General features: G+C 38.4%; 1 protein-coding gene across 1 annotated transcript in view; it reads right to left on the reverse strand.

The window, feature by feature from the left end:
• The window catches only part of CHD2 (chromodomain helicase DNA binding protein 2), a 125,227-nt gene that overhangs the window by 76,190 nt on the left and 25,536 nt on the right, over positions 1-23,501 (reverse strand). Inside the window, exons 4-13 of the mRNA XM_023512635.1 lie at positions 20,169-20,255; positions 18,441-18,502; positions 13,698-13,805; positions 11,532-11,672; positions 9,511-9,644; positions 8,108-8,333; positions 6,444-6,544; positions 5,229-5,273; positions 4,586-4,764; positions 2,032-2,156 (exon numbers count right to left, since the gene is read on the reverse strand). Coding sequence (XP_023368403.1) covers positions 2,032-2,156; positions 4,586-4,764; positions 5,229-5,273; positions 6,444-6,544; positions 8,108-8,333; positions 9,511-9,644; positions 11,532-11,672; positions 13,698-13,805; positions 18,441-18,502; positions 20,169-20,255 — 1,208 coding nt within the window. The remainder of the gene's footprint in view (positions 1-2,031; positions 2,157-4,585; positions 4,765-5,228; positions 5,274-6,443; positions 6,545-8,107; positions 8,334-9,510; positions 9,645-11,531; positions 11,673-13,697; positions 13,806-18,440; positions 18,503-20,168; positions 20,256-23,501) is intronic.

Below are 23,501 nucleotides of genomic sequence, written 5' to 3' on the forward strand. Positions count from 1 at the left end.
GCAGGAGACTCACTTGAGCCCAGGAGTTAAAGGTTGCTGTGAGCTGTGATGCCACAGCACTCTACCCAGGAGGACAGCTTGAGGCTCTGTTTCAAAAAAAAAAAGAAAAATGAATTGATACTCCTGCCTTTCTGAAACCCAACCAAAAGAGCACATCACTTAATGGAATATGTCTATGACCAGAGTTTAATACCTGTTTGGGCTCTTTTAAGTTAACTTTTATGTTCTGAGTTTAAAGTTAAAAAAAAAAAAAAATGCTGGCCAATGACTGTACAAGAAATACTGCATACACCCTTGGACAAGGTACACAGCACTTTTGCTCCTAACAGCTCTCAACTATAACATGAGAGGGTTAGATTATACAATTTCTTTTTTTTTTTGAGACAGAGCCTCAAGTTATCGCCCTGGGTAGAGTACCATGGCATCACAGCTCACAGCAACCTCCAACTCCTGGGCTCAAGGGAGTCTCCTGCCTCAGCCTCCCAAGTAGCTGGGACCATAGGTGCCCACCACAACGCCCAGCTATTTTTTGGTTGCAGCTGTCATTGTTGTTTGGCACGGCCGGGTTGGATTCAAACCTGCCAGCTCAGGTGTATGTGGCTGGTGCCTTAGCCACTTGAGCCACAGGCACCGAGCCAGATTATACAATTTCTTTAAATTAATCTAGCTTTGTAACTATCCTTTAGGAAGATTAGGTCCCACTATCCTCTAAAAGGAAGATCATTTACAAACAATTTGGAATAGTTCTCAATCGTACAAAATGAAGCTTCTGAAGATACTTTCGTAATTGAGTATTAACTATTACATTACATTTTACAGTACAAAGAGTAGTAGATGGTTTTTACTTGGGAAACAGTCATTGTAAATGTATCTCTATAACTCGAAACCTTCCTTTTGGCATTGAGAAAAAAACCAAATTATTATTTTTAGACAGTACTTTAATTCTAAAATATTTTTATTTTACTATAAACACTGAAGAAACTAAGAGTTTGTATGTAAGGAAAAGAATATATAGGTGGTCATTAAAGGTACTTCTATACTGTATGCTCTGTAAGGACAAGGAAATCATGTCTGCCTGAGTACACCGTTAAATTCTCAAGGTCTTACCAATTTATAAACACCCACACTTCCATATGAATGCCATAACCCAACTACAGCCCAAGATGAAGGGCAAAGAGGACGGGGAGGGGAGGGAAGAGGGGAGGATGGGTGGAGGGAGTGTAACTGGTGGGACCACACCTATACTGCATTTTACAAGGGTACATGTTAAATCTACTAAGTGTAGAATATAAATGTCTTAACATAACTAAGAAAATGTGGTGAAGGCTATGTTAACCAGTTTTATGAAAGTATTTCAAATTGTATATAAAACCAGCACATTGTTACCCTATGATTGCATTAATGTACACAGCTATAATTTAATAAAAAAAAATTATCAAGGTCTTGATAGATTCCTACTTTAATTTGTGACTGAATTTGGAGAAAGAAGTGTTTTAGTACTATTCAAAAGTACCTCTATACCTCAGGTGCCATCACTGTCTCATCTCTCTTTTTTTCCAAGATTAAGGTGGTCTCTTATAAAGAGTGAGGATACTTTCACAAGTTTAACCATCAGAGACCTTCCTCTACCCAGGATAGCCCATACAGGTGGAGAAGAGGGGTAGGGAAACCACACACTCTACAGCACTAACACAGAAAATTAAGTTAAAGGTTTCCCTGGCTGCCAAAGAAAACAAATGTGCAAAAAAGTTTTTTCTTCTTTCTTCTGAACTCCTTCCACATTGAAGATTTGGGCAAATTAACTTGCTATTTATATATCTTGTGTAACATTGTAATATAGGTTTCTGACTATGACAAATGATCCCCCAAATATCGAAATTAACAAAGTACACGTTATTTCAGAATAAAATGGTATTATACAAACATAAAAACACCTAAGAGGGGTAAGATTTTATTTCTATAAAATGGAATGAGGAAGTAATTCTTTACATTTAACAAAAAAGAAAATTTCAAACATATTTTTCTACCTACTTGCACCAGGAATGAGCAAGCCAGTTGAGACCTTCTAGCTGATAATCTCGGAGCTCCAGGTTCTCCCCTCCTAAATACGTTGGCTGTTTCTTTAAAGCAACAAATCGTGGTCTCTGCTTCAGGGCCTGATAAACAAAATTGACAAAGCCCAGTTTCAAGAAAATTCTCTTCCTTCTCCTATATTAAAAAGCTAGCCACAATTTATGTACTCTGTACCAAAGAATAAAAATTTAAATTGCACATATAAATCATTCCCTCCAAACACCAGCTTCCTCATAGTGTATCTTCTCAAAGCCAGAGTTCATCCTGAAATAAAATATTTTTAAATTTGCATCTTTCCTGAAATTAGTTTGTGAACATCATTAAATAGTGCTTTATATCTTGTCTATGGCATGACAGTGAAAGCCTCCTGTTCTCACAGTTATCTGTTATCTCATTCTAAACCAGGAGTCCTCAAAACTACGGCCCGCGGGCCACAGGCAGCCTGCCTGGGACAATTATCCGGCCCACCAGGTGTTTTTGCCACCGCTGCCCATCCTGCTTAGCAGCCAACTTGTCCTGGGGCCCACAGTCCAGCCCTCCAACAGTCTGAGAGACTAGATAGTGAACTGGCCCCCTGTTTAAAAAGTTTGAGGACCCTCTGTTCTAAATACTACAAAACAATGCCTCTGCAAAAATCTGTCAAATGCTGAACACAGCCAAACTTTACCATAACAGGATTTATCTAAATTCTGAAATAATCCCCCCACTACCTTAAACCCCCAACTGTGTGAGTTTGCTTTTCTTAAGTGAAAGTTGCTATCTTCACCTCCAAAGGTTTGAAGAATAGCATTTTAGTAAGACCAACTATCTTATTATTTGGTAAGGCGAATTCTGTGGCTTAATTGGTTTGGGAAATAATGTACCAAAAAGTTACACAAATTTCTTTACTCATGATGTTTCAAAGTCTAATATGCCTGTCTACAGCATAAATTTACAGCAGAAATTTATTCCGAAATGCATCCTAAAGTTATTCATCCACAGAAGTCCTTTTTCAGGGAGCATTTCTCTGAAGATTGGTGAGTGCTCTATGGAGTCTATTATGAGAGGTACCATTCTAATAAGAGTATTAGTGGGCTGGGAGTGGTGGCTCACACCTGTAATCCTCCTCCTCTGGGAGGCCAAGATGAGTGGACTGCCTGACTCACAGGTTCAGGACCAGCCTTAGCAAGAGCAAGACTGTTCTCTAAAAATAGCCAGGCATTGTGGTGGGCGCCTATAGTCCCAGCTACTCAGGAGGCTAAGGCAAAAGAATCACTTGAGCCCAAGAGTTTGAGGTTGCTGTGAGCTATGATGCCATTGAACTCTACTGAGGGCAACAAAGTGAAAAAAAAGAAAAACAACTATTTTTTCTAAAAAAAAAAAAAAGTATTTAATACACTTACCGATGGTTTCAAGCACTTGTGTGCGGGCACCTAACACTGAATAGAGTCTGACTCCTCACTCTCATACTCTGAACACCAGTCATCCATCTACTCCAGCCAAACCTACCCCATAACTATTCTCCTACCCAATACGTCCAGGCCACTACTACTTAGCTGGTCTTCACACTAATTCTTCATTCAGGGACTTCTATGACATTCTACTGGCTAAACCTTCTGGCTTTAATAATTACTTACTCCAGACTTTGCTACACACTGCCATTAGATGAAACATCCTCAATAAAGTACTGCTTTACCTGCTGCTACTCAATAAAGTCAAAATAATCTTCAAGGTAGTCAAGACAAATTTTGACCTCAAGGCACTCACCATCATCATCCTCCTTTCCACCGCTGAAGTGTGAAAATTCTCCTTTAGAATCTTTCTCTTTATACCATTCACAGGAGTGAAATACCCTGAGCCCCTCTTGTCTATCTAGCAGCACCAACCCATCTTGAAGAGCCAAGGGCAGGGCAAACACCAGAACTTGCTCTTAAAACCCCTCACTAGACCCCTGGTGTGCAAATGCGTCCACACCTATACTTCTCTATCACACTTGGGTGACCTGCAGTTACACGCTAGTTTTCACAGGTAGAATTCTGGTGCCATTAACTTGAACATCAACCTCTCAGTGACAGAGCCCATGTCTGATATATATATACTTTGATTACTTTGAGGATTCACACACACCACTTTCCACAAGGAATAAATTCTAAGGAAAATCATTTGCATAGCCAATCTAGCAAATAAGCTATATATTTAGTTTCTAACTTAGAATTCAAAGACACTCCCCCTTTCCTGTTATTTCTCTTTTAAAGTGCCTAAATCCTTTCAAGTATTCTCTACCATATGTCTATTTCCAATTCTGTAAATTATAAATGTCTGCTGATTAAATAAGTCAGCAAAGCTATTACATAGTTCATCCTCTCCTTTTGCTTTATTTTCTTTAATATCACATTTAAGCTACCTGCTTTCACTTCAAAATAGGAATCATCATTTACTTTTGCAACATTTTCTTTTCTCGGTATTTCTGTGACAAACCATTTGTATCAATACGCCTTTCCCTTGAAAAATCAAAAGACAACAATCACCACACCTTGCATTCTCTCGTAGGGATGGTTTTTGAGTTGTTCCTACTGTGGAAGCTATCGATGCAGTTCTGGAATTTCTTCCCAATCAGGGCTTCATCTTCCCAGCTACACTCTGAATAGGGCAATCCCATCCATTTGCAAAGATATTCAGGTTCATTTGAAGGTGCTGGCTTCCGACTGTGAGCTATTTCATATACAGAAATTTATAGATCAGCAACTATTAATTTTTTTTTTTTTAACCTGGTACGGTAGGCAATTCTTTTTTTTTTTTTTTTGGAGACAGAGACTCACTTTGTCACCCTTGGTAGAGTGCTGTGGGTCATAGCTCACAGCAACCTCCAGCTCTTGGGCTTAGGTGATTCTCCTGCCTCAGCGTCCTGAGTAGCTGGGACTACAGGGACCCGTCACAATGCCCGGATATTTTTTTTGTCATTGTTGTTGCTGCAGTTTGGCCGGAGCCACCCTCAGTATACAGGACCGGCGCCATACTCACTAAGCCACAGGCACTGCCCAGCAACTATTAATTAAAGGTGGGAAGTGATGCTCTATTTTACACATAACCAATAAAACACCAGGTAGAAAAAACTAATCATCTTCAAAACACAAGCTGCTCTTAAATGCTTAACATACATAAGATCTCTTGCTTACCTGGAAAATCTGTTTGACCCAATGTAGATTTACTTGTCTTCACAGCTAAACAAATGCAAAATAGGAAAGAAAAGTTGTAACTATAATGATGAAAAAAAGAGATTTTAGTTAGGTTCTATGAGTAAGAATACAAATATAGTCTACCATTTCACATCTTGAAAAAAATAATCCTTCTCAGGCTAGCACCCCTTTTCTCTGTTCCCCTTTATGGAACTCTGTCTTGAATTCACTTCACTCTGGCTTACACTTATCACTCCAAAGGTCTTTTCACCAGGGCCATTCCTGCGGCCAAATTCGCAAGGATCAAGTCTCAGTCCTCACAGAAGACTGAGCATTCCGTCCTTCTCAGCCATGTGAATCATTTGGCTTCCTATACCCCATGCTCTCTCAGCTCTCCTCCTACCTCACTGGCTGTTATTTCTCAGTCTCCTCTGCTAGCTTCTTTCTGACATCTGAAAGCTGAAATGCTCTCAGACTTCCTCTGCACACCATGTATTTCTATTTCTGATGATCTTGAGGAAAATTCCACATCCAGCCTAGACTAAGAGTTCTAAGCTCCAGGCTCACATATGCACCAGACTTCACAATACAGTCCACTTGGATGACTAAGAAAAATACCAAACTTAAAAACATCAAACAAAGCTCTTCTTGGAGGCTCAGCAAGGGCGCCAGCCACATACCCCGGAGCTGACAAGGTTCAAACCCAGGCCAGGCCTGCCAAACAACAACTACAACAAAAAAGTAGCCGAGAGTTGTGGCGGGCACCTGTAGTCCCAGCTACTTGGAAGGCTGAGGCAAGAGAATAGCTTAGGCCCAAGAGTTTGAGGTTGCTGTGAGCCGTGACGCCACAGCACTCTACCCAGGGCGACACAGTGAGACCTTGTCTCGGGGAAAAAAAAAAAAAAAAAAACAAAGCTCTTGGATTTGACTACAAAAATCAATTCCTCCTTCCATCTTTCCATTTCAGTAAATAGTACCTCTATCACCTAAAACCTCAAGCCAAAAACCTGGACATCATCCTTGACAGCACTTTCTCTCATCCTCCACATCCAAATTTACCAGCATATCCTGCTAGCTTTTTCTTTGAAATAAATCTAGATATCTCTGTTGTCTCAAAAATGTTAACCTGCAAAATGTTAATTTACTTACTCCCCAAAACAAAGGCCTTTATTCCTTGAGCTCAAACATGGCTACAACAAGTTTCCACGTACTTACCTATTACTCTTTCTACTATCTGATACTGTTTAATCAACTCCGAGGCCAGCTCCTGTTGGCAGTTAAAATATTCCACATCCTCAGGAGAAACTTTCCCTAACCTGAATGGAAGACAGAAAAAGCACACACTAATTAGAGTTTGGTGATCCATACATGATACACTAAGGCAAAGGGAAAGGAGGGGAAAAAAAAAAACCTATTTTTTACTTCTACCTGTCCCTTTCGTAACCTTTACTAGTAACTAGGCCAGAGATTTTACAAAAAACATACTTTTGAAAAACAACAAAAACCTTAGGCTCATAGGAGGTTATTACCAGTTATGCACCCCGCTACTGTGTTCTCTCTACGAAACCTAAAAGTGACTATACTTCCTAAGTTCATGTGATTTCATGTAATAAAGTTATAGATCAAGACAACAAAACTGTTTTACATATTTAAAAAAGGAAAAAAAAACTTTTTTCATAAATGTATGAGTTTAGGGATTGATTAAACTTGACCTTGTTGAAAAACTAGTTATTTTTAGTAGCAAAAATCTTTAAAAGGACATCAGAAACTTGATACTAGTTATTGCTCTATTTTAGAGGATTGCAAATTTCAGATTGCCTCACTATCTTAGGGATACATATCTTGGTTTTCAGTCAAAGGAAAATACGTAATTTACTAAAGTAGCACATTTTGCACAGTAGTAAAAACAGAATAGAACCATTTGTCCATACTCCTCAAACAAAAATTATCTGCTAATACTGCACTAACAGGTGTGTCTTCAGGATGAACTTGGTATCTCATTACTCAAGTTTGTGTGTGCTATGGGACCATATATTCCTCATATGCAACCTAACACATGCACATATGTAAGCTAAACTAAAAACACAAAGGACTATAATAGTTTTGTAAATTATGTAATCATTCCCTTCCCATCACTTCTAATAATTGTTTAAAACCAAGATCTTAAGTGTATCATAATAGAGAGAGATCCAGAATATTAACTCTTCAAATCTAAGCCATTCCAGCCTAACCACAGGAAAACAACAAGATCCTTTAGAAAATGAACTCTGGGCTCGGCACCTATAGCTCAACCGGCTAAGGCGCTAGCCACGTACACCTAAGGTGGCGGGTTCGAATCCCCAGCCTGGACCCGCCAAACAACAATGATGGCTGCAACCAAAAAATAGCCGGGTGTTGTAGAGGGCGCCTGTAGTCCCAGCTACTTGGGAGGCTGAGGCAGGAGACTCGCTGGACCCCAGGAGTTGGAGGTTGCTGTGAGCTGTAATGCCACGGCACACTACCCAGGGGGACAGCTTGAGGCTCTGTCTCAAAAAAAAAAAAAGAAAATGAACTCTGGAGCCAAGCCACCAGAACTGCAGATATGGGTCTATTCTTCCCATCTCTAAAACAGGAATAACAATAGTACAAATCTCATGCATTTATTGTGAAGATTAAAGACAGACTGTATAAACAATGGTCAGTGAGCTAGTTAATATTAAATAACAAAGACTTGGCAGCACACACAAAAATATACAGTCATCACATCACAATTTTACAAAAAAGAATTATAGATGACTTCATGCTCAAGTGATCAAGGCACAAACTCTGAGATCCTAGATGGCTGTGTTCTCCATGCATTATTTAAAAACCATCCCTTCCCTCTATGATGGAAAATGTACCATTGTTTGATTTCATCCTCCTTCTTCTTAAAATTCTCTAGTTTTTTTAGGCCCTTCACTTTCTGTTGCTGTAAGGATTCTTCACTTTCCCATGTGCTGTGAATATAAGACCAACCCTTCCATTTGATGAGGTATTGGATTTCACCTTCATCTTTTTCAGTATCAAAGTCCACACTAGGGTCTCCATTAGCTTCAACTGCATACACGGTAGTAGATGCTCCAGTGGCTGTAAAAGGATTAAATTAAAATTTAAACACAGTGTATGAAACTAGACATTGAAAAACTTACCAAGTAAGCAATTCTCTGAAGACTCTCTTTTTGGATAAAGCACCAAAATACTTTCACTTAAGTAGAAACTCACAAACACCACAGGCTAGAGTCATCTAATCAGTAATTTCAAATACTATATATTTTTTAATTATAAACTCAATTTTTATCATATTACAAATTACAATTTTTATCATATTACAAAATTTGCAGGTGAAATCAAAGCAGTTCCTTCACAAACACAATAAAAATAAAAGCAGTAACAGCCTTTTGTTTTGATTCCTTATAAATTCAGAAAACAACTTTCTCTGTCCAGGAATAAGAATAAAAACTCAAAATATATCTCCCCCAACAAATGTCCTCCCATCCAGAGTTCCTGTTAACTCACTTAACTTCTCATTCTGAAGCCAGAATGAGAAAACAAAAAAAAAAAAAAAAAAAAACACAAAGGAAAAGGAATTAAGTATTATTTTGATATTTCCCTTATGGAAAGGTTACTTTAGAGCCATTAGATATCTAAATTAGATACAAAAATATCTTCACTGTATTATCCAAATATGTCTTTAACCAATTTTTTCACAGTGTTTTCACATAACTAAGAAACAATTAAAAGTAGATTAGGAGCAAATATCTCTATTACATCACTGCTTTATACAACATTAATTTAAGGCCGGGAAGGGTGACTCACGCCTGTTGGGAAGCCGAAGCGAGTGGATTGCCCTGAGCTCATGGGTTTGAGACCAGCCTGAGCAAGAGCGAGACCCCATCTCAAAAAACAGCCAGGAGTTATGGCGGGCGCCTGTAGTCCCAGCTACTTGGGAGTCTGAGGCAAGAGGATCGCTTAAGCCCAAGAGTTTGAGGTTGCTATGAGCTATGATACCATGGCACTCTACCGAGGGCGACAAAATGAGACTCTGTCTCAAAAAATAAATAAATAAATAAAACATTAATGTATCTATACTAACTTAAAATTATAAAGGCATATTAGACACATTCCTTTGTTGTCAACTCTGAAACATTAAGATTGGATCAGAAAGACTTCTACGTTCACAATGAACACAGGTAGGGACTAAAATTCATCACAAATGAATTAAAATCCTGAGTAGACATAAAATATAATTTGTTTCCACACATACCTCCTTTCTTTCCCAGTCTTGAATCTAAGACCTTTTCAATTGTTTCACTATTATCCTGCTGTTCATCAATTCCTTCTCCAGTCATTTCAATGAGATCATCTGAGTCTGTCTCAAAGTCATCATCTTCTTTATAACTGCAGGAGGAATGATGCTGTATAAGTATCTAAAAATAAACTTATCTTTCCAGAATTAAACCCTTTCATGCCTAACATCACTAGAATAAGAAACCATAGGCTTTTGGTTGTAACATGCTGTTTTACAGATTTGCCAAAAAAATAAAAAGTGGGTTTTTTCCCCTATTTAAGTACTGATGTGTGCTCAAAGATAACTGCAGGAAGGCTAACTCATATTTCAAAATAAAAATACAACATATTTATCTTGTGTAACCATGATACAGAAAACTACAGGACACTCCCATCTTTTTCATTTTTTAGTATGGATACTATGTAAACAAGGAAACTACCACAAAGGAAAAAGCACACTGAAACAAAAACACTGCCACTATTTCATCAGATAAAAGAGAAGCAACTAAGGTTAAACAATTAACCATTAATATGAAACATTAAATCTAAGATTAAATGCTTCAACACTATATTTTGTCTTCCAATAAAAAGAATACAAAACTTAAGTACTCATAAACTGTTGGGAACTTCAATACCTGCACTTCCTGGTAATAAAATACTAAAATGTAACTTTTTACCATATTTTAACAACAAATGGCTTAGGAGTCATGAAATATAACACATAATCTTGGTGCAGTACTGCTCCAGTAGAAAAAGTGCTGATTACACACTAACATGCTAAAAACTTAAGTCCCTGGTCCTAGCTTTGGAATTATTGATCTCAGGACTCAGTTTCATCATCTCTAAAATAAAACCTTTAAAATCCTCTGAAAAGAAAATGCTTGAAGAAAAATTAAACATTCTTGGATCCCTATAAAGTAAAATATTAGTATTCGCATGTATCTATTTCATTTCACTTTCTGTTAATGCTAATATCCTACTACTAAGGTAGTAAAATTGGCTTGGTAAAATTATTGTATCTAAGTATCAGTACATAAGCTGAACCTTAGAAAATTTTGCTTGAGGGCTGGGTGTGGTGGCTCATGCCTATAAGACTAGCACTCTGGAGGCTGAGGAAGGAGCATAGCTCCAGGCCAGTAATTATAGACCAGCCTGAGAAACAGAGAGACCTTGTCTCTACAACTAAAACAGAATATTAGCCCAATGCGATGGAGCAGCACACCTGTAGTCCCAGCTACTCAGGAGGCTGAAGTGGGATGAGTGCTTGAGCCCAGGTGTTCGAGGTTGCAGTGAGATATTATCACTCTACTGCACTCCAGCCTGGGCAGAGACAGACCTTGTCTCTTAGAAAAAAAAAAAAAGAAGAAGAAAGAAAGAAAACTTTGATTCAAAGAGCAATTCTGAAGTGAGAATATAACCCAAACATTTTTTCCTGAAAAAGAGTATTATGATGAAATGAATGGAAGGCCACTAAGCCACCACTAACAAGATATGAACTTAAAGCAGTTCTCTTTATAGGAATGAAGGCTTGGCTTGGCACCTGTGGCTCAAGTGGCTAAGGCGCCAGCCACATACACCTGAGCTGGCAGGTTTGAATCCAGCCCGGGCCTGCCGAACAACAATGACGGCTGCAACCAAAAAATAGCCGGGCGTTGTGGTCCCAGCTACTTGGGAGACTAGGGCAGGAGACTCGCTTGAGCCCAGGAGTTAGAGGTTGCTATGAGCTGTGAAGCCATGGCACTCTACCCAGGGGGACAGCTTGAGGCTCTGTCTCAAAAAAAAAAAAAGGAATGAAGGCTTGAAATACGAACTATTGCTACTCTTTTCATATTCCCCTTGGCTCATTATCATTCCTTTTGCAAGAAGGCTGACCAGATTTCTACAAGTAACTTCAGGACATAGATTGTTACTTTTACCTATCAAATACTTCATTCTGGACTTAACTAGAACCAAGTTCTAACCCTCACATCAATGAAAAAGTTCTGAGACACAGCTTACCTAACATTTTTAGCTGCTCTTCGACGAGTCTGCCTTTTGGGAGCTTCATCGTCTTCATCATCATCATCAGAAGAATCTTGCTTTTTTCTCTTTCCACGCTGAACCTTAGGTTGCTTTTTAACACGAGGCTTGGGTACTGTTCTAAAATGAGAAGAGAAGAAAATGGCAAAGTTGTTAAAGCAGTAGTACATATAAAGTCACTTGAGGAACGTTGAAAATGCATATTCCTGGGTCCTGATGCCTGAGATTCTAATTTATTAGAAATCTGCCCTTTGGGGGCAGCACCTGTGACTCAGTGGATAGGGCACCGGCCCCATTTAACAAGGGTGGTAGGTTCAAACCCGGCCCCAGCCAAATCACAACCAAAAAAATAGCTGGGCTTTTTGGCAGGTGTCTGTAGTCCCAGCTACTCGGGAGGCTGAGACAAGAGAATCGCCTAAGCCCAGGAGTTGGAGGTTGCTGAGTGCTGTGCCACAGCACTCTACCAAGGGTGATAAAGTAAGACTCTGTCTCTACAAAAAAAAAAAATAATAATAACTTGGGCAGTGCCTGTGGCTCAAAGGAGTAGGGCCGAAGGTGGCGGGTTCAAACCCAGCCCCAGCTAAAAACTGCAAAAAAGAAATAAAAATAAAGAAATCTGCATTTTTCAATATGAAGGTAATTCTAATACTGATAATCCTCAATCATTCAGGATCACTTGACATGAAAAAATATACATAACACATTGCAATGGTCATTTCTTTGGTAGGCAATACAGAAATATCTATCACGGTTAAAACATATTTTACTTGTAAGATTTCATTCTACAGATATGAACCCACCCAGGAATAATAAGGTATTCACTATAGCATTAGTTCAACTGGGAACCAAATAATATTATGTGGCCATAATAATGAACAGAATATTACGTAGTCACAAGAAAAGAGTTTTCTCTGTACTGATATGGAAAAATTCCAAGGAAAGAAATATGCAGAAAGAGAAGCAGAGAACACTATGTTATCTGTGTAAAAGGAGTAAAGACAAGACATAACTACATGCATATTTTTCTCCTATGTGCATAAAACATTAACTGGAAGACTACTTAAGAGACCGTGCCCTGCCACAGACCTACAGGAACAGAGTAGGGAGGATGGCCCCTTTGCAAATTCCCATGCTGATTCCCATGAAAGCCAGTGTCTACAAGCTCTCAGAATAAGGAAATCCTCAATTATTCCATCAATGATAAAAAGATAGAGAAGTAAGAGAAGAAAGGAAATGGAACTCATGATCACATTTATTTTCTTACGCCTACCACAACACATCCTAGACAGGGAAAGATTCATTAAGTGATGCGTAATATTCTAAAAGACAGAACTGGAGTGACACTTCAGTTTTTAGAGCTTAAATTCAGATAAAAGACAACTCAGTTGATGAATTTCCTTGTAGGGCAAATACAATTTCTAAGGTCAAAGGTTGGCAAACTTTTCCTATAAATGGCCATAGAGTAAATACTTCAGGGCTGACCAGCCAAGAGACAAAACTGAGGCCATCATATAGACACATAAGAAAGTGAAGTACTTTTCACAAAATTTGTATTTTTTACAAAATTCAAACTAAAATAATCATTAACTGCTTACTGTGACATATATCTACTAATGAGAAGAGAATGCTTTTTTGAGGGGCTAACACCTTACACCCATTTTTGAGGCAAATTTCCAAAGGCCTGTGGGCTTCCTGCCTTTCTCTTCCTGTCACCAGTACCTTAGGTTGCCATCTGTCTTATCACAAATTACAAAAACTTGCTAATTCACAGCTTACCACCTTCTCATAATCATATTCTCTGCTTAATGTTCTACAGATTATATGAACGAGGTAATTAACACTCTAATGTGCTTTAAAAAAGGCAAACAGTGTTGTAGACTTAAGAATTAGATCTCCCAAAAGAACTGGTAATGTCCGAACCTCACAGGGAATTTTTTAAAAGCATAAAACGTATTTGTCCCACCATAACTAATCACTATGAACCAAGAAACATTAAGATCTACAAGATGTAGACTGGCACAGTGAACCACAGAACCTAAAAACAACCCAGAATGTCAACACTCTGTTATCTGAGTCAGGCTCTCACGCCAGCAACATGGTCCTTCTCTATCTAACCCAGAAGCAGAGACTAAGCAAACAGTGCACCTTCTGGGGATAGGTCTTCTGGCTTTCACTTTCTTTTGCTCTGGCTCACTCTCTGCACTGGTGCCTTGTTCATGTTCATCTTCTGAGGGCTCCCGTTTCCATTTTTCTCTGTGATCAAAAGCAAAATAAAATAATTTTTTTTCTAAAATAATTCTTCAAAGCTAAATAAATAATCAGAAAAAGTCAATTTTGATTATCCAAAAGGCAGAACAGGCATATTTTAGATATGAAAATAGATTTATTCTAGCTCCATCTAAATTTTGGATGTGACGCTTCTTAAGACTACATAACATCTATTCCTATTTTATCTCTAGTAACAAAAATAAAGTGGAAACTACAAATTTTTTAAGAACAATTGGTTCTGAAAATAAAATGATGCTCAACTTCTCACCTTCTATTTTGATTTCCTACTATCATTGACAAGATTAAAACTTTAACATATACTAGTCAGTGGTTCCCAAATTTTATCATATATCAGAACCACCTAAAAAGGGCTTTTTCAAAAAACATTTCTGGGTCCTATTCAAAGACAGATTTCTGATTCAGTAGGTCTCAAGTGAGACCTAAAATTGAATTTTAACAAATTCAGATGACGCTGAAACCTGACAGACATTTCTTTGAGAACTACTATACTATCTTAAGTCAATAGAATATATTTGGAAAAAAGTCCCTAAAACCATCTTTTCAATGATAAATTACCATGCACTTAAATAATCTAGTTAGCTAAAGATGCAGTGGTTTTTTGTTTTTGTTTTTTTTTTTTTGAGACAGTCTCACTATGTTGAGCTTGGTAGAGTGCCGTGGTGTCACAGTTTACAGCAACCTCAAACTCTTGGGCTTAAGCAATTCTCTTACCTCTGCCTCCCAAGTAGCTGGGACTATAGACAACTGCCACAATGCCTGGCTATTTTTTGTTGCAGTTGTCATTGTTGTTTAGTTGGCCCTGGCCGGGTTCAAACCCGACAACCTCGGTATATGTGGCTGGCGCTGTAACCACTGTGCTACAGGTGCCAAGCCTAGAGATGTAGTTTTTAAAAACTGTTAGATAAGGTAGGTGTTTGCTCCTTGAGATCTTAGAAGGCTTAAAAGAGCCATAACTTACAAGTATCCTACTACCCCAAACAGTTTTTACTTGAAGACCAAACAAGGTTATCACAGAGACCTAGCTCATTTCTCACTTGTAGAAGAAGAAACATGGAAATACTACTGGGCATGAAATACTCAGAAAAAAACTACAGGCAAGTGCCTGGAATTTCTTCATAAATCAAACCAACTCTGAATCCCTTTACAGGGAATGAGGTAATGCTAAAGACAACTGGTGCAGAATTGCAATGTCCAGTGAGTATTCCTCATGTGAGAGTCACTGAGGTAGTAGCCACAAGAAGGTAGGTGATCTGCAGATTCCTGAAAACCTTCCTGAAAGTTGCAGCAGTCACGCTATGCCTGAACTGGTAGGGATTTTAGGAAAAAAATACAATTCATGCCTTCCATGAACACTCCGTACTTTTCACATGTTACTCAACTTCTACTAGTACTGTTTATTTTCATAACCATTTCCCCAAAAAATGGATGACTCCTTCTATGCCAGGTCATTTTTATACATCCTTGCACCAGCACAAAGGCAAACAAATGGAGATGTTCCTTTGTTAAGAAAAAAAAAAATCAATTAACTAATGAACCATATTAGTCTACCAGTCAGACAGGTAAGATGTCTTTGGAAGCAGACTAATTAAGACAGCAAGGTATATTAACATTGCCTAATATCCTTTAGTCTTTCTTTTTCTTTTTTTTCTTTCTTTTGCAGTTTTTGGCTGGGCTGGGTTTGAACCCACCACCTCCAGCATATGGGGCCAGTGCCCTACCCCTTTGAGCCACAGGCGCTGCCCTCCTTTAGTTTCTCTTTAAAACAAAGATCTCCTTATATCCAACCACAGTCTGGGGACCTAATTATGCCCCCCTAGAGCCTCGTACAATAATCGTTTGCTACAGAATTCAAAGAATAAAATGATCACCAGGAAAGTGGAAAGAAAGATGTCTACAGCAACTAGAGGACTGGCACATGAGTCTGCAGTGTCCCTTGGACCAAGTACAGAATAGTTTACCCTTTAGAAGGGGCTCACTCAAACTGTAGAGAAGTGGTTTCACAGGAAACAAGCCTGGGCAACATGAAAAATTAAGACCCAAGGAGAACAGATCAAATAAGAAAGAGCCATGGTCACATCCTAACTTACGTATCTCCTCCAGGAACTGAGAACCTAAAATAGGGCCACCACTGATACCACTTCTACAAGCAGAGGAGACCAGAATGGCAGCAAATGTTAAGAAAATCAATGTTGAGGCCAGTGCTTTCCAGTTAAGTTACAGATTTATTGACTTATGGACAACCAGAATCTTCCAATGTAAGAAAATAAAGAACACTTAGTAAATCAAATGGTCCAAAGTCCTCCTCTCAAGAGAGGAAACTGAAGATCAGTGAGAAACAAGTTGCTTAGTCGCATTAACAAATTCCCAGCCCTGCTACTCACAATCCTAACTCCCTGAGGATCATATAATCAAGAAAAATTAAAGCCAGGTTTATACATTCTGGGAGGATCTGAACAACTAGAGGTCTAAAAGCTGGAGGTCTGGATTTTGCATGTAAGTATTTGAAATTGGCTGGGTTTTTATTTATTTATTTTTGAGACAGTAGTCTCACTGTTTTTCCCCAGGCTAGAGTGCTATGAAATCAGCCTCACTCACAGCAACCTCAAACTCCTGGGTTCAAGCGACCCTCCTCCTCAGCCTCCCCAGTAGCTGGGACGACAGACATGTGCCACTATACCTGATTAATCATTTTTTGTTTTGTTTTTTAGTAGGGACTGGGTCTCACTATGTTGCCTAAGCTTGTTTCAAACTCTTGGCCTTAAGTGATCCTCCTGCCTTGGCCTCCCAAAGTCCTGTACAGTTCAGTTCCTTTTTCAGACTTAAGTCAGTACGGAGAAAAAAGAGAAACAGACAACAAAAAAATTTCCAGTTCCTTTCTAAAAACTCTAAAATCTATAAATACAATCTGCAGGGCTTCAGAGGGAAAATTCTTTGTGCTAATAATTCAAAATTTTCACTCCTTTTGAGTCTTAACACTGAAATTCACAATAAGTTCTGTCACACATGCTCAGATCACAGAAGCTGCCTATACTGCTATGCTTTGCAACTAGTCTTAACAGCTACAGGACCTCCTATAAGTAATCTTTCAGGAATCAAAACTGATTCAGGAGTTCCCTATAAATCCATAGTACTTACCAGGTGCCCAGAGGACAGCAGAAGGACAGCCCATTGCCCACACGCAAGCATGAGGGGAACTATCTCAATTCAAGGCAAACCCCTAAAGAATCACCCCAGAACACGGAAGCAATATTAGAGAAGTCACATAGTACCCTGCAAGGACTAAGCAGTTCTAATCAGGAAAGAAAGGCCTCAGGGGTGCCAACTTTGGGGAGCTCTTAAGACTGACAAAGTACATGAACCACTCATCAGAGTAAGTGTGATGTGTCACCCACAGGATAAAAAGATGCAGGCTTCAACAAACACTGGGAAGACCACTGAAATGGGAAGTCAAGCATTTCAAGCACAGCACCATTTAACTCCTAATCAAGAGACCAGCAGAACAGAGGCAGATGGTGAAGGAGGGAGCAAATGCATGGATTTCACACAGTGTGGTCAAGGCGGGGGCATTTTGGGAAAGATGTCCAAAAGGCCATTCAACAAGTAAGCAGAGAGCAGAATCTCCCAAGCAGACCACGGGACTTGGGTAGAACAATTCTTCTAAGATGCCAAAAAATGTGGACTTGCTTACAGATACTATTTTTCTAAATCTAAATAAATATTTTAAAATTGAATGCACTCTAGCAGTACAATATAAAATCTCAGCCTAGCTTCTGATAACACTATTGGGTAGGCAGAATAGTATTACTTTATTTAGGAGAGACGGAAATGGACTTAAATCAAATATTGGCCTCAGGTCACTTATTAAAGATTAGTAATACTTTAGGTCACTGGAAGCCATGGACAAGTATTTAATATAAGAACCTCTGAAATGATACATAAAATTTTGAGTATTTACATTTCTCTGAGAGGAGATGTAGAATTCAGATTATGAAAGGGATCTACTGCCTCTAAAAGATTTTAAAAATTACTTCTCAAAAAATGTCAAATAATTTCTTACCATATAAACAGAATTTTTTTAAATAAAAAAAAAAATGAACATGTGGTCCATATTATAATTTCACATTAAGCCCAAGATTAAAATTTTCTGCCCATGTACTGCAATACTGAAATTATACAGAAACAATACATAGTTTTATACCCAACTAATAATTCTGCCATGACAACACGAAGAACAAATGAAAATGTAAAATGGCAAATCTAAATATGTTCCTTGCTTAACTAGGAATGCCAAATACCTACATATCTGTTGTTCACGCACCTTTAAAATAAATAAATAAATGGGCCTATGAGGATAACCAGATGGAAGCAGCCATGGTTTGTCCCAAGAAATGGCCTAAGCATATATGGAATCCTTGCGTGTTTTAAGCTAAGAATCTTGGGATTCAAATGCAAAGTAGACAGTACCCCAAGCTAGTAAGAGAGACAGAAGCAGACCCTGAGACCTGGAGTAGACTTTATAAAGACACAAGGAAGGCAGTCCTTGAAATGCTGACATGTTCAAAACTCTAAATTAAATAATTTCCCCCATAAAAGACTTACTGTTTTTTCAGTTGCCTCTGGCCTCTTCTTTTTGGGCTCCCACTCTCAGACCCGCTACTTGCCTTCAGTGTGTGAGAGGGGGAAAAACGATTACAGACTTTAATTCACAGTTCTCTGGGACAACACTACCTCCTAGTTTAACAATCTACTCAATTACAGCATTATTCCATATGAGCTTTTAGACAAAAAGAAACCCAAGCACTTGTTTGGTGGAGCTCATTCTTCTTTTGCTTTAAAAATTAATGTCTGTTACGAATGAGTGATCTCTAAACCCAGGAAATATTTACCTCTGCTTGACTTTCAGAATAGCAATATCGAATCAAACTTCCTGCAATAACGTCAATGTTCTATACCTATAACGTCCAACACAGTACCCATCAGCCCCATGTGACTAATGAGCACTTGGAATGTGCCTACTCTATGAAACAGAATTTTCAATTTACTTAATTTTAATTGATATGAATTCTAAAACCCACATCTAACAAATGGTAACTATCTGGATACTACAAACAGAATGAAAATCTAAAAACTTAGAAAATCATATACTACAACATTTAGTTGATATGCCTTAAAGGCACCGACTACTGATCTAGTCATTTTAGACTCAAAAAAGAACATGTTCAATCATGAGCCATCATCAGTGCTCTACTAACAACACCAGGCCATGGAAAGTTTGCCAGTAGACTCTTCTTCCCTCAAATTAAGCAACACGGCAAACTATTCCTGTTGTTACTATTAGTCTTGAGCCTACAGAGAATGTGGTAACACATGGAAGAGGAAAAGACTTATACAACTGAATGACAGGTTATAACAAATATGGCTCAGGAACCTAGTGCTAGACACTATAAACAGAAAGCAAAGGCAAACCAGCTCACAGGTCGCTCAAAATAAAACATCACAAATGTAATGCAGATGTTAAGGTGAATTACATTTTTTAAGTATATTTCCTAAAAACCCACATCAACCTCACTACCCTTTGGCTATCAAAGTTACATAGCTAAGAATAGCAAAGTCCTCCTAAGAAGACAGAAAGAGGACATTTCACTAAAATAAAAAAAGTTACCTCTTCATAATCTAGTCTCTAAACCTAATATAGCACATAGAATCCACAAAAGTGTCACACAAACTGGAAAAGGTAAAAGAAGTCTGATTTCTACAGACAAGCAAGCCGGACGTACAGCATCAACTTAAAAATCACCAATCTATTAAATCCCTCACAATTAAAACAAAGTATGTTTGAAACTCACACTCTATCTCATACCAAAAATTAGCTAGCAAACCAAATTTAAAGATAATAAGTAAAACAACTTTGGTCACTCCCTCCACTTTCCGTTCTCGGGACTAAATCCAGAACTATTTCCACTGTTTTATTTGTTTACCAAATAAGTGACTCATTAAATAAAATCTCGAAAATTTTAAAGCTAGGTTTAAAAAAGTAAACTTACTAAATCAATTTTCACTATGAAAAACTTAAAGGAGATTAAAAAAAACTGAGGCCAATTCCACATAGCATTCTAACACTGTACTCAAATATTCACTATAATACGATCTTTTTGGTAAGTTTCTTTTATTTGATTAACTTCTTTTCTTACTAAATGTATTTATAGGAAGCTCACATTAGATTCACTTAACTACCATGCCAGTAGTTCAGTCTTACACACCAGAGTCAGAAAGGATGAGATAAGATAAAGAGTGTAAATGTACCCCCTGCAAATATTTTTTTCTTACCTCTTCCTTAATGTTAAATCGTGATGGTTCTTGTCTGCTTCGGTTTGACCGCCTGACCCCATAAACATCAGGATATTCTTCCCACATCTGTAAAATTAGTAGACCATGTATAAATCTTTTTTCCTGATTCCCATTTACTATTTTCATTACTGACACATTTATTTCAATTCAAGAGAATTCAAGGCTCAGCGCCTGTGGCTCAAGCAGCTAAGGCACCAGCCACATACACCTAAGGTGGCGGGTTCGAATCCCCAGCCCGCCCGCCAAACAACAATGATGGCTGCAACCAAAAAAAAAATAGCCGGGCATTGTGGCAGGCACCTGTAGTCTCAGCTACTTGGGAGGCTGAGGCGGGAGGCTGAGACAGGAGACTCGCTTGAGCCCAGGAGTTGGGAGGTTGTTGTGAGCTGTGATGCCATGGCACTCTACCCAGGGGGATAGCTTGAGGCTCCATCTCAAAAAAAAAAAAAAAAAGAGAATTCAAGTAACTAAATACCAAAAGGTGATTTTACCACTTTTGTTTGAGACAATAAAATAACACTTTAAAAAGTAATAGGCATATTATTCTAGAATACATTAAAGTTTAATTATGCCTTTTATTACTTAATGGCTATAAAACATGCGGTACACTGCCCAATCACTAAGATATAAACATACAGTTGAATAATATAGCAAATTAAGATAGCAACTGCTTCCACTAAAGACAAAGTACTTACTGATGAATTTTAACCTACCTGAGAAACTCAAAATACAAGCAACAAAGCCCAATTAAGTCTGAATAAATAAGAATCAGGGTGTCTTCAAGTTCCACATGTCATGTAATACCCTACATACATGCCAATAAGGCATGCTAATATTCATTTTTGGAATGAAAACCACTGCCACCCTTTTTATTCCCTAGCTGTAATTAATTAGCCCTTTGCTTTTGGGCTTTTTTGGTCTTTGTTTTAAAGACCTGACTTAAGCCTCAAATTACTTTCAGCAATTTGGAGAGAAAAATTTTTGTCACTCTCCTCTCCCCAGAGATAACTACTACTAAATATAGTATGTTCCTTTAATAAAATAACATATAAGCAAAGGGGAATTTTGACCAATTCTGGAACACTGACATGAAAATGTTTAATAGGAATTAACCATGTAGAAGAGATACTTGAAAGTCAAGATGAGAAATATAGTTGTCATATAAACACAGGTGACAGCTAATGTCATGAAAATATTTGGAAATGTGAGGCTCAGAACATACATAAGAGGAGAGAAGTCATTTGGCTGAGACTCTTGAAATGTTTGCATTTAAAAGTACGGAAAGTAGGCTGGGCCCACTAGGATTATGGGCTCATGCCTACAATCCTAGTGCTTTGGGAAGCCAAGGAAGGAGTTATCACTTGAGGACAGGAATTTTTGAGATCAGCCTGGTCAACAGAGTGAGACCCATCCCTACAAAAAATAGAAAAGTAAGGCACAGTGATAGGCACCTGTAGCCCAAGCTATTTGATAAGCTGAGGTGCAAGGATCACTTGAGCCCAAGAGGCTGAGATACACTTTAACCCATTGCAACACAGCAAGGCCCACTCTAAAAAATAGTGTGGAAAGTATACCCCCTCCCCAAATACAAAAGATGGCTCAGAAAATCAAAATGTCACCATGCCAAGGACACTATCAACAGTGACTTTAAAAAAAAAAAAAATGCTGGAGTGAACTGAAGAAAAATAAGGGAAAGAAAACAAGCAAGATGGCCCAGAATAGGCATTTCAGAAACAGAATCCAATGTAATCATGTAATAGTGTCCTCAGATTCTGTAGTGGTTTAGAATAACCACAGAGTTAAAAGACAGGATCCAGCCAGAGTTAGGAATAACCAATTTGTAGGAAATACAAATGGAAGAGCTAGTAAACAAAGAACACTAAATAAATCCAGCCAGGAAAGAATGGAGAAAAAGAACTTCAGTCTGCCATCGCTTTTTGGACCTCAGTGAGATCTATGAACTTATTTAACTCAACACAGGCTTTCACGGAGCCATTATGAATTGGACAGCTAAATCTTTTCAATGTCCCTACATGACTTAGAGGTTGCTGTGAGCGTGATGCCATGGCACTCTACCCAGGGGGATAGCTTGAGGCTCCGTCTCAAAAAAAAAAAAAAAAAAAGACAGTCTACTGTATCACAGCAGGGAAGGCCATACCTCAGCATTCATAGGCTCCTTCTTCCTTTAAAAAATATATTAGTAAAGTTTATATTGTACAGCTGTGATGATCTAAAGATGAATACATTCATGTTATATATTAAAACATGTTCTTCCACTTAAAGTTTATTTTTTCTTCCAATTTTAAAAGAAATTAAAATATTTCCATGGGTCATTAAAAGTCATGGGCACTCTACACTGTGCTCACAGCCCACCTATGATGTATGATTACATTAATAAATTAAAATAATTTCCAGAGGCATGAATGAGACACAGCTGGGATTAAATGATGGCAACCCTGAATATGCTTCTTGCCATACCCCAGCACTGGTCCTAGCCTGGTGCAGAGGAGGCAAGATCTCGGAGCTTTCCAGGACACTGTCTGGAGGATGAGGGGAAGTGAGGGGACACTGGAGAAGCCACATGGCTGCAAGGAAGCAGGCTATATTGCTTGTATCTTAAAATCACCTTGTGTTCACATGTGTCCTTTTGAGAACTGATATAAGCTAATTCACCTCTTCAGTGAAAAAGCTACCATGTGGAGTTACTCACTGCGACATACTCCTAATAAACTCTTCTTGGGAGGGGGCAATCTATCATGTGAAAGAGACGTGTACACTGAAACAAAAAGCCTTCTTTAAAAGCTCTCCTTTTAGAATAATGCTCTTTACAGGCAATCCACTCACTGTAACTAACAGGTCCATTTGCACGTAACTAGACATTGTTAACTTTCTACAACTATCTTTTCTTTTTTTTTGAAAGACAGTCTCACTCTGTTCTCCCAGGCTGGAGTGCCATGGTATCAGCTTAGCTCACAGCAATCTCAAACTCCTGTGTTCAATTAGCTGGGACTTCAGGCACCTGCCACCACACCCAGCTAGTTTTTCTAATTTTAGTAGAGATGGGGTCTCCCTCTTGCTCAGGCTGGTCTCAACCTCCCTAAGCGCAAGGGATCCTCCCATTTCAACCTTCCAGGGGGCTACGATTACATGCCTAAACCATCTCCCCAGTCCAACTTGCTGGAACAAATATCATCTAACCTTAAAAATATATTTTAATGTTTATGCCTGGAGTTGCACTTTTATCTTGAAATTCAACCTTGGTAATGCTTTCTCTCCCTCATAGTTCCCCATTATCTTCTTTTTTTTTTTTTT

This window comes from Otolemur garnettii, unplaced genomic scaffold, assembly GCF_000181295.1.
Source record: "Otolemur garnettii isolate 467f Iridium unplaced genomic scaffold, OtoGar3 scaffold00029, whole genome shotgun sequence".
NCBI classification, from domain to species: domain Eukaryota; kingdom Metazoa; phylum Chordata; class Mammalia; order Primates; family Galagidae; genus Otolemur; species Otolemur garnettii.